A 12,137-nucleotide genomic window follows, 5' to 3' on the forward strand; every position below is an offset into this window, starting at 1 on the left:
AGAGAGAGAGGAAGAGAGAGAGACGAGAGAGAGAGAGAGAGGTGATAGAAGAGAGAGAGAAGTGATAGAAGAGAGAGAGGAAGAGAAAGAGAGAAGAGAGAAGAGAGAGACAGGAAGAGGAAGAGGGAGAGGGAGAGAGAGAGAGAGAGAGAGAGAGAGAGAGAGAGAGAGAGAGAGAGAGAAGTGATAGAAGAGAGAGAGAGAGAGAGAGAGAGAGAGAGAAGAGAGAGAAGTGATAGAAGAGAGAGAGAGAGAAGAGAGAGAAGTGATAGAAGAGAGAGAGAGAGAGAGAGAGAGAGAGAGAGAGAGAGAGAGAGAGAGAGAGAAGTGATAGAAGAGAGAGAGAAGAGAGAGAAGTGACAGAAGAGAGAGAGGAAAGAGAGAGAGAGGAGAGAGAAGAGAGAGAGAGAGAGAGAGAGAGAGAGAGAGAGAGAGAGAGGGGGGGGGAAGAGAGGAAGAGAGAGAGAGGAGAGAGAGAGAAGAAGAGAGAGAGAAGTGATAGAAGAGAGAGAGAGAGAAGTGATGAGAGAGAGAGAGAGAAGTGATGAGAGAGAGAGAGAGAAGTGATGAGAGAGAGAGAGAGAGAGAGAGAGAGAGAGAGAGAGAGAGAAGTGATAGAAGAGAGAGAGAGGAAGAGAGAGAGACGAGAGAGAGAGAGAGACGAGAGAGAGAGGAAGAGGGAGAGGGAGAGAGAGAGAGGGAGAGGGAGAGAGAGAGAGAGAGAGAGGGAGAGGGAGAGAGAGGGAGAGAGAGGGAGAGAGAGGAAGAGAGAGAGAAGAGAGAGAGAGGAAGAGAGAGAAGAGAGAGAGAGGGGAAGAGAGAGGAAGAGAGGTGATAGAAGAGAGAGAGGAAGAGAAAGAGAGAAGAGAGAGAGGAAGAGAGAGAGAGAGAGAGAGAGAGGGAGAGAGAGAGAGAGAAGAGAGAGAGGAAGAGAAGAGAGAGGTGATAGAGAGAGAGAGGTGATAGAGAGAGAGAGAGAGAGAAGTGATAGAGAGAGAGGAAGAGAGAGAGAGATGATAGAGAGAGAAGTAATAGAGAGAGAAGTGATAGAGAGTGATATTCGCTAAGCTAAAGGGGAAATTCCTTGCACAGTAATAATTTCCTTTTAAAGAGAACAGAAATTTGCCTTTAGTAGATCAACCTCATTGCATCTACACCATTAAATTTTACCATGGTTAGAAGAAGGAGAAGTTGAAGTGACCACAACGTCACCTCATGCACTAAGCTAAGTGATTGTTCTTTTTGCAAAGGAATGTTCACTTATTGAAGTGAATGAGGTGAAGGCATGCTGACTTTAATCATCCAATCATGCGCAAGCAAAAATCCTTTTTTAAACCTTAACTACTTAACAAAAAGTGGCTGAGATTAAAAGGCAACAATAGCCTCACCATAGGGGTTTTGTATGTTGCTTTTAATAATAGTGAGGCTACTTATGTATATATAAAATCATCCACTTTATATTTAGTGCTTAAGTTTCAATAAATAATTGGATTTTATCTTATGTATTGACAGTTACTTTGAGTGATAATTCACCTTAAAAATCTCACAAACTTTGCTCTTTTCCTCGGTTTAGAGGATATGCAAGCTACTTATGAACAAAGGTTTAAAGAGAACATGATCCCAATTTAAGTATCATACTATAACTAGAAAAAAAACTGATATCTTTCAGTCAACCGAATACATACCTACAAGGAATGTAATTAAGAGGTCAGTCATGTATAAATGTGGCATCACTGGTTTATGGAACGCATCTACTCCAACTGCAGCAGTCAGAATATACACACCTGTCATCGACTGCAAAGATAAAAAGAAAATAGTCATTAAAAATCATTATTAAAACATCTTATATACAATGCTAATAAAGAGGCATATATATGCAAGTTATGTATCAAAATTTGGAATCTGGGTAGCAATTATGGCTATAACATTTTGGCTAGTTATTGTCACATGACTTGTGATTTTGACACTCCAGTTGTCAAAATTCAGGATTAATTTCATATGAAGTTTATTATCATGATACACAAGGTAAAAACTCACCAACTGGCTGATATCATATGTCCATGGAAGAAAGAGCATTCCTGTGTTGTATTTTTCCCAGTGTGATAGCATAAAGGTGAAGAGTACAACACTAGTGACTAAATACATCTTCATGGGTGTTAATCCTGCTTCTCCTGAATTACATCCAAATATTGAGAACAAAGATAGTGGAAAGATAGATGCTGTCCAGCTGTCAAGCCCATGGTCAAATAGTTCCCCCAATGGGTTGCTGGACTGGGTCCTTCTGGCATGCTTCCCATCAATTGAATCTGCAAACAATAAGTGACATTTAGAAGATCCAGAAGAGAGGGATACAATTATTGAGATGTTCCTATTGTGACTTTGGGTGAGGCAAAATCTCCAGTACTCCTATATAAATACTCGATGCTTTAAAATTCATATTGTAAAGAATGGCAGCCAAATCTTGTTGTCAAGGTACATGCATCTAGGCTGTGTGTTATCTCCAAAGGTTTGTATGGAGTCCTGGTGATTTTTTTATTTAGTTGACTGGATTGGACGCTGCTATCTGTTCTTCACCACTGCCCTTATTTTCCCTTGCAGGACATTTGTAGCAGTAAGGTTGGTGTCACACATCAAACAACAAATTGTCAGCATCAGGACAAATAAGAGACTGCCTGCAGTCTCCATGGAAAAATGCTTTGGTGGTGGGGCCAGCAAGGTGTCGCTTCGGGGCTGCTAGTACGGGGGTAGCACCTTCCTCTTGAATGTGGCCCAGGCCCCATAAGTTCAACAGGGGGGCCCAGAGCAGCAGGAGTTGGTGCAGTTACTGGAACCAATCTCCTGTGGCCCTCCCTGTGTTTACAAATGCTTCAGTTTATGAATGAACAGGGAGCCTCTACATAGAGTGCTTCCTGTTCATTCACTCTGCAGGGGCTGGCAGAGAAAGGATTGAGGAATCTATGTTCTCAATCTCATTCTCTGTTTTAAAAGTGAGGAGTTGTGTGTCTGTTTTGACCCCTGATTTTTCACTAACCCCCAAAGTGCTGTTCAAAAAATGTAAAAAAAAATAATTAAAAAAAAGTAATCTGGTTGCATGAATGAGTGGTTTGTTGATGCGGCTATAGCCACCTGTTAGGCTTGGTCCACTGTTCCTGTCAGCTATGCTGTACAGGGCCCCAGGATTTCTAACAGCAACCCTGTGTCACTCCCTCACTGCCTTATTGCTAGCAGGATTCAGCAGCATTTAGGGCTAGCGAGTGAGCAATTCCACAGAGGTGGAAGGCTCTCCACATGACTCTGCTGCTGGCGATGTGTGACATCAGCCTAAGGTTGCACTGCTGTTGTTTACAGAGTAATATTTTGCTAGGCAAATACAAATATTGATTGTGATGAACAGGGGCCTCTAGTATGAGTAAGGCATATAAGCAGACACAGTGATAGATAACTTCATACTTGCCAACAGTCCCGATTTTCCCGGACATTCATGGTATTCAGACCTAAATCCCGGTCAAACCGCTTTCACGGGAAATTGGCTTTGTCTCGGTGTCCATGATGAATCGCCCGTCACCGCCGATAGAGATCCAGGGCTGCCCCCATTTTTTTTGAAGAGCAGCTCTCCTTGAGGCGAGACAGGGAAGAAACAAGAGGCAGAGTCTGGGTTGTGGGACATGCCGCGGGGACAGCGGCAGCTCCATTTCTATTGGCAGCCGGTTTCATTGCCACCGCCTCTGGTTTGTTCCCATTGGCCTCCACGAGAGCTGCTCTTTGCAAAAATGGCGGCGGAGACAATATCACCAGTGCCGACCCCGGACCTCTAGCAGCGGCTCTGTCGATACAGCAGCATGAAGGTCTCAGAAGTGGCAAGCTGCATCTGGTGACAAGTGAGCTGCGCCTCTGGTGACAAGTGAGCTGCATCTCTGGTGACAAGTGAGTGCTGCATCCCGGGTGACAAGTAAGCTGCATTTCTGGTGGCAAGTGAATGCTGCATCTCTGGTGGCAGGTAAGCTGCATCTCTGGTGACATGTGAGTGCTGCATCTCTGGTGACAAGTGAGTGCTGCATCTCCGGTGACAAGCGAGTGCTGCATCTCCGGTGACAAGCGAGTGCTGCATCTCCGGTGACAGCGAGCGCTGCATCTCCGGTGACAAGCGAGCGCTGCATCTCCGGTGACAAGCGAGCGCTGCATCTCTGGTGACAAGTAGCAAGCTGCATTTGGTGGCAAGTGAGTGCTGCATCTCTGGTGACAAGTAAGCCGCATCTCTGGTGACAAGTAACAAGCTGAATCTGGTGGCAAGTGAGTGCTGCATCTCTGGTGACAAGTGAGCGCTGCATCTCTGGTGACATGAGAGCGCCGCATCTCTGGTGACATGAGAGCGCCGCATCTCTGGTGACATGAGAGCGCCGCATCTCTGGTGACATGAGAGCGCCGCATCTCTGGTGACATGAGAGCGCCGCATCTCTGGTGACATGAGAGCGCCGCATCTCTGGTGACATGAGAGCGCCGCATCTCTGGTGACATGAGAGCGCCGCATCTCTGGTGACATGAGAGCGCCGCATCTCTGGTGGCAAGTAGCAAGCTGCATGTTTCTTTCTCTCTCCCTCTCTTTCTCCCTCCATCCCTCTCTTCCTTCTTCCTCCATCCCTCTTTCATCTCCGACTCTAACCACACCCCCTTTAAACCACACCCAACATTTAGTTTAAACAACGCCCACCTTGTGCCATGGCGCGCTTCGCACTGCACATTTTTTCCTCCCCCAATATGCCACGCCTACAACAAATGCCCCCCCCCTAATTATAATAAGACTCCACCTACAGACAAAAAGTGTCTAAGGCTTGAAGCTTTCCAGTTTTTAATGCAAGACAATTGCTATAATGTCTGAATAGAATTAACAGATTCTTAATTTAATTAAAGCAAATTAAATCTGAAAAAAGTACTATTCATTTTGAAGCTCTGGCTCATTAGAACTGTACAGAATAAAACTTTGGTTAATAACACACAGTAATATCTTAAAGCACATTTCAACTTTTGCAAACTGGGATAACACCTACTTTATGATTTGTTATATGTCTCCATTAACATAACATAATGAGTGCCCATTGAATATATAGCTTGCCTGCACTAACCCTACGTTCACACCTATGCGTTTTTTAGTGCATTTTGCAGTTTGCAGAAACTCACTACAGTCCATTTAACATGGTTTCCTATGGTACTAGTTCACATCTATGCGTTTTGCGGCTGGTGCATTTTTGGAAAGGGTCTGGGACTTTTTTCCCGCGATTTGAGGCTAATAGGCTTCAATGGAGCTGCACCAAAAATGCAGTGCATTTTTTATGCGTGTAGCATCACCCCTGCAGAAGCCGCTGACTCGATATTTTTTTATTGGGTCCCTTCTGCCCTGCACCTGTGATGACTCGCCCCTTTCCTGGACCCGAGAACACTGACTAAATGGGCTTTATTTAATGGCAAAGCCCTAGAAAGAAATGGGTTAAATAACGACAATTTACAATATAGCAATGTAGACTCCTTGTTAAGTGACACCATTCACAGGGTGTCACTATTCGTTCACCATATCTGCCTGGGAAGCAACTGGTGCACAAACCAGGCAGGCGCTAGTGAGCAATACTGGCTTGTAATTGCATAATAATGACAATCCAACACAGTACAGCAATACAAATGGCATTTTTCAAAGGTAATACAGCCTACCTACTACCTAATGCAAAGTCGTCCTGCCTAGCCAGTGGAACTATTTAGAGATTCTGCCGGCGATGGGGCCCTTGCGTGGGAGTACTCACTAAAGTAAACAAGATGGTGGCTGGAAACCTCTCACCATTGATGACTGATTCAAGTCTCGAGGGGTTCCTCTGTGGCCGGTGAAAGGGTCCGTCCTCTTGAGCCAGCTCTCTGCAGCTTTAGCGGGTAGCTGGAACACATGGTCACTCTTAGCAACTGGAATGCACTGGAATGGAAGTGCCTCCCTCACTGCATTGAGTAGTGTTCAGAATAGCAGCAGCCCACAGCCTGGTCCCTGCACACAGTTTTGCAAGTAATTCAGGTGCAGCACCCTTATCCTGGCAGAACAGATCCTCTGGCAACAGCATGTGGTCAGCAGGTCACAACAACAGTCCTGTGGCTTTTTGCAGCCCTCAGCCCTGTAACACAAGCTTCCAGGCTAACACTCTCTGGGCACACACAGCACAGTTCAGGTCCCAGGCTCTGTAATAGCAGTCACAGAAAGTTCTTAATTCTGTTTCTCTACTCACAGAACACTTCCCGGGATATATTGTACTGGCCAGGCACTCCTGTTCCCCAAGTGGTTCCCGGGCTCTCTAAAATGGGTCTCAGAGACCTCTCATCAGATCCCACACGGATCTCCTGCTTTTCTCAGTGGTGAGAGGCTGAAAAACGTCCCACAGCCAATTGTGAACAGCCTGGCTTAGGCAGCTAATCAGGAGTCCTCCTTTTCCAGGGTTGCTAGGGGCAGGGTCCTCTTCAGCTGTAGCAACAGCCAGTCAGGGCACAGTCTAGTCCACTCTCTCCCTGTAGCTGTCCATCACAGGAGAAAAGAAAAAAAAATGTTCTTTCTGTGTTTATTTTGTCAGCACTGCTGGGAAATTTTTTTCTAAGAGCCCAGCGCTACAAGTGTTTTACGTGTTGCGTTTCTTATTTTACCACTGTATATAGCTGGTTGCTAAGCAAGGGGCCGGCCGCTGCATCCTTAGCAACCGATGAGTCATCAGCAGTCAGCTGAGTGTTCCCCTCTGAAAGCTGAATGTAAAAAAAAAAATTTGCCGGCAAAAAAAATTTGTGAAAAAAAACGGCGTGGGGTTCCCCCCCCAGTCCATACCAGGCCCTTTGGGTCTAGTATGGATTTTTCCCATATGGATTTTTCCCATGCCAAAATTTAAAAAAAAGGTGTGGGGCCCCCTAAAATCCATACCAGACCCTTAACCGAACATGCCGCCTGGCAGGTCAGGAAAGTAAGGGGACGAGCGAGCGCCCCCCTCTTGAACCACACCAGACCGCATGCCCTCAACATAGGGGGGAGGGTGCTTTGAGGTAGGGGGGCTCTGCGCCCCCCCACCCCAAAGCACCTTGCCCCCATGTTGATGAGTGGTGGTTGTCAGGGTCTGTGGGCGGGGGGCTTATCGGAATCTGGAAGCCCCCTTTAACAAGGGGACCCCCAGATCCCATGTCACAAGGGGCGGGCTCTCCAGGTGACGTCATTGGATGGCCATGCCCCATGCCTATATAAAAGCACCAGACAGCGGGGAACATAACGGAAGAAGACAGCTTCGCAACGAGACCAGTTTTTTTTTTTTTTTTAGTGGGTAATCGGGGGCTGCAAGGAAGAAGAAGAAGACGGCGATGCTAGGAAGAAGAAGAAGGCGGCAGCGAGGAAGGAGTCAACATGGGGAGATAACAGCTGGGGGAGAAAATGGTGGCGGAAGAAGATGAGGGCATTGGGAGAGACGACACCAGGAGAGACGGCGGCTCTGAGCTATTTTACTAATAAAGGAATTGTCAAAAACTGGCTCTTGTTTTTTCTTTACTTTTCACTGCTTTTTTGGTGAATGGGTAGGGGTACCTGATACCCATTCACATAGGGTGGGAGGCCAGGATCTGGGGTCCCCTTGTTAAAGGGGGCTTATCAGACTGGCTAGGGTTGACGGGAAGAGGCCCTTGTCGTCATCAACATGGGGGTAAGGTGCTTTTGGGTGGGGAGTGCAGAGCCCCCCTGCCCCAAAGCACCTATTCCCCCAAAGGGCCTGGTATGGACCTGGTGGGAACCCCACGCCGTTTTTTCCGCTTATTTTTTTGCCGTCAATTTTTTTTAAATTCAGCTTTTAACGGGAACCCCGCTGACAGCTGATGACTCATCGTTTGTTAGGGACGCGGCGGCCGGCTTCCTAGCCTCCTCCTTAGCAACCAGCTTTATACAGTGTGTTTTATAGTGTGTTTGAAGAGAAAAAAACAGAAAACGCGAAATGCATGAAAACTGCATGCAAAACGCATAAAACCGCTGGTTTAAAATGCAAAATGCACTGAAAAACGTGCCTGAAAAACGCATCAAACGCAGCCACATAGATGTGAACCTAGACTAAATGGTAACTCCCACACCAAAATAAATCCCTTTATAAGTACAGTATATGAAAGAGGTGGTGCTCTAGTATATGATCATATATACTATAAATATTTGCATAATTATTGTATTCACTTGCTATTTGGGACAGACAGAGAGAGAATCTTTTTTACCCCATACTTCTTTAGCTCCTCCTAATAACCCAAAATTTACTGCTGGCCTTCTTCCATGTCAATTTTACTGGTGGTAAAATAAAGGCCTCCTACAGTATAAATAGGGTTTTTTTTCCATGGTAATGACCTATATACTCTGAAACACTATCAAAACAAAATTACTATTACCCTCAAACGAATTGTTCCGATACAACAGTGTCCATCACTGACACAATTTAAAGTGATTGTAAAGTCAGAAGGTTTTTTTATCTTAATGCGCTCTATGGATTAAGATAAAAAGCCTCCTGTGTGCAGCAGCCCCCCAATACTTACCTGAGTTCCATCTCTATCCAGCGATGTCCACGAGTGAATCAGCCGTCCCTCTGTGCCCCCCACTTCCCCACAGTGTTCCCCTGTTCCCCCCACCTCCCCACAGTGCCCCCCTGTGCCCTCCACCTCCCCACAGTGACCCCCTGTAACACCCACCCACAGTGTCCCCCTGTGCCACCTCCCCACAGTGTCCCCCTGTGCCCTCCACCCCACCACAGTGTCCCCCTGTGCCCTCCCCCCCACACAGTGTCCCCCTGTGCCCTCCACCTCCCCACAGTGTCCCCTTGTGCCCTCCACCCCCCCTCAGTGTCCCCCTGTGCCACCTCCCCACAGTGTACCCTCAACCCCCCCCAATGTCCCCCTGTGCCCTCCACCTCTCCACAGTGTGCCCCTCACCCCCCCACAGTGACCCCCTGTAACACCCACCCACAGTGTCCCCCTGTGCCACCTCCCCACAGTGACCCCCTGTGCCCTCCACCCTCCCCCACAGTGACCCCCCTGTGCCACCCAACCACAGTGTCCCCCCGTGCCCTCCACCCCTTCACAGTGTCCCCCTGTGCCCTTCAGCCACCCCCCACGGTGCCCCCCTGTGCCCTTCACCCCCTACAGTGTCCCTCTGTGCCCTCCATCCCCCCACAGTGTCTCCCTGTGCCCTCCAACCCCCCCCCCATGGTGTCTCCCTGTGCCCTCCAACCCCCCCCCCCCCCACGGTGTCCTTTTGTATCCGTATGAAAGAGATCTGGACAGCCGCACACTGAGATAGGCAAAGTAAAATCTTCTTTATTCAAAACATGGAATAATACAGAACATGACACCGCTGGAGCAATACAGCTTGGCCGCTGACGCGTTTCATGCTCTGGCTGAGCGCTTACTCATAGCTAGTGTCCCCCTGTGTCTTCTCCCCAACAGTGTCCCCCTGTGTCCTCCACCCCCACTGTGTTGCCTCCCCCCCTGATGGCTACCCTGAGAGACACTGTGTAAAGTCTGGAGGATCCCAGTGCTCTACTGTGTGCCCTGTGTTTTGGTTTGTGCCCTGCTAATTGCCCTACTGCGTGCCCCATGGCCTGTGATGTGCCCTGCTGTGTACCCCCTTATGTGCCTTACTCTGTGCCCCTTGCCCTGTGATGTGCCTTGTGATGTGCCCTGCTGTGTGCTGCCTCTACTGTGTGCCCTGTAATGTGCTCTACTGTGTGCCCCATGCCCTGGGATGTGTGCCTCATGCCCTGTGATGTGCCTTGATGTGTACCGCCTAATGTGTCCTGTTCCCAAGGATGTGCCCTGGGATGTGCCATACTGTGTGCCCTGTGCTCTGCTGTGTGCCCGACTATGTGCCACATGCCCTGTGATGTGCGGCACACCCTGCTGTGTATCTCCTGATGTGCTCTGTGATGTGCCCCGCTGTGTACCCACTGATGTGCCCTGTACCCCCTGTAATGCACCATGCTGTGCTCAATAATGTGTCCTGCTGTGTACAGCATAATAAACCCTGCTGTGTGCCCCTTGATGTGCCCTACTGTGTGCCCTGTGATGTGCCCCATGCCCTGTGATGTGCTCAGTGCCCTGCTGGGTGCCCCATTATGTGTACCGTGTGCCCTGCGATGTGCTCTACTGTGTGCCCCATGCCCTGTGCCCCATGATGTGCCCCGTGCTCTGCTGTGTGCCATGTGATGTGCCTTACTGTGTGCCCCATGATTTATGTAAGTGGGGCTTTGTGTAGGTATGGCTTGCATGTGGGCGGAAACACAGGGGGCCCCATGATCTTCTATTGCCCGAGGGGCCCCATGAGTTGTCAGTCCGCCCCTGCACACCTCTATCATATATAATCTATTAATAGATCTAAATCATAAACTCCCATGTATGCAAGATTGGGAACAAGATCGTGGCATCACCTTAGAGTTATCTGACTGGTAAGAATTAGCTATCGACTTATCCAACATATCTATTACCACTTCCCTAATACAATCCAACTATAACACCCAATTATGCTGGTATCTGGTACCTACTAGGGTAGCGAAAAAGCATCCACAAGTGTCCTTTGATTGCTTCAGCTGTTGTGGCGACACGGACACCATGTTTCACATATGGTAGCAGAGTCCGAAAATAACCAGGTTCCGAATCAGGGTCTTCAATCTCATTTGGTCAGTGACGGTAATAAAGGTTCCCAGATAACTGGAAATCGCTCTTTCCAGAAACTTGATAGTGATATCCCGAAAAACACCAGAAGACTGCTCTCTTACATGGTTCTGGCAGCATGAATAGCAATTGCAAGATGCTGTAACCAATCAAGTGGTGGTACCCGACTTTGTAAAACAAAACTGAATTAGAATTGTTTAATGACAAACTTACATGTACCCTCCTAAATAATCAGACCAAGTTCGACAAGACGTGGGATCCTTGGATTCGATAAATGTTGGTGGATTGATAAGGCATTGGGTGCACCCCCTCTACTAGTTCTGATAATTTCTCTTCTTTACTTCCCTTTTCTTTCCTTCAGCTTAATACCTCTCTCTTTCATTCCTTCATTTATTTCTGTGCCTCTATGCAACACTAACAATCTATTGTAATGTTGGGGGGTTACTTAGCTTAGTATAGAGCTTACCAGTGAGTGAAGACCACGTCAATTGTGCCGTTTAAGGGCTTGTTGGCCCACTTTTATTGTAGAGAAAGAAAAGAAAATGTCCAACAAAACACACAGTGGTCCACACAGGGGTATTCACCATCAAAGCAATGCAATGCAAAAATAAAGTACAGTTCAGCCTCCTGGCTCTCTTTAGCAGCACTGCTGCTCAGGCTTTGTGCCTTTGTCCTCCTGACCATGTAAAAGTGTCCCTGGTTTCAGGTACAAATGCCGTACCTCTCTTAGCACTCTCTTTCACAACCTTCCTGGTGCTCCAGCGCTTGGGCCCTATGTCTGCTCAGACTGCACCATGCAGCCCTCTGGCTTCCCCCCTGCACATCAGTAGGACTCCTTGGGAGGGAGGAGCCCAGAATCCAGTGTCCTGGCTATTCCCAAATCCTGGTCCCAGGACTGGAGATTTCCTCTCACCCAGATCACTGCAACATCTCCAGGCTTCAGGTCCCCAACTGGATTTTACAAACCACGGAGGAAACTAACAAAACAGATTCCTCCACAATAAACAATCACCCTGGAGCCCTTCAACCTGTCTGGTTGAAAATCCTGGGGGACATATCCCATCACAGATAAATGCACTGTCACACATTGCATTTTTACTATGACACAAAAGCTCAAAAATCTTCTGAGAAAACGGGGATGTCATTATAGAGTGAATGTTTTTGATTGCTGTATACGTATTTATTAATGAAGGGCTTGAAATCACCATAGTTGGGCACTTTGAAATATAAAAAATGTGCATAAAAAATAACAAATCAATATCCAGTGCACATAAATATCTAAGGCATACAAATAAATATATCCAATACATATTAACATCCAGTACACAAATGAATCCTCAGTGAAGCAAACTATTTAATTTCCAAAATTCTCCACCATCAGTCTTCAGTGATGCACTTCACCCAAAACAGCAAAATCTTTGTGCACTCTTCACCGCGGCCACACT

At 47.4% G+C, this 12,137-nt stretch overlaps 1 protein-coding gene across 1 annotated transcript in view; it reads right to left on the reverse strand.

The window, feature by feature from the left end:
• LOC141146062 (ethanolaminephosphotransferase 1-like) overlaps positions 1-12,137 on the reverse strand; it is a 130,608-nt gene that overhangs the window by 29,639 nt on the left and 88,832 nt on the right. Inside the window, exons 5-6 of the mRNA XM_073632825.1 lie at positions 2,038-2,306; positions 1,690-1,794 (exon numbers count right to left, since the gene is read on the reverse strand). Of these exons, the coding sequence (XP_073488926.1) occupies positions 1,690-1,794; positions 2,038-2,306 (374 nt within the window). The remainder of the gene's footprint in view (positions 1-1,689; positions 1,795-2,037; positions 2,307-12,137) is intronic.

Source organism: Aquarana catesbeiana, linkage group LG05 (assembly GCF_042186555.1).
Source record: "Aquarana catesbeiana isolate 2022-GZ linkage group LG05, ASM4218655v1, whole genome shotgun sequence".
NCBI classification, from domain to species: domain Eukaryota; kingdom Metazoa; phylum Chordata; class Amphibia; order Anura; family Ranidae; genus Aquarana; species Aquarana catesbeiana.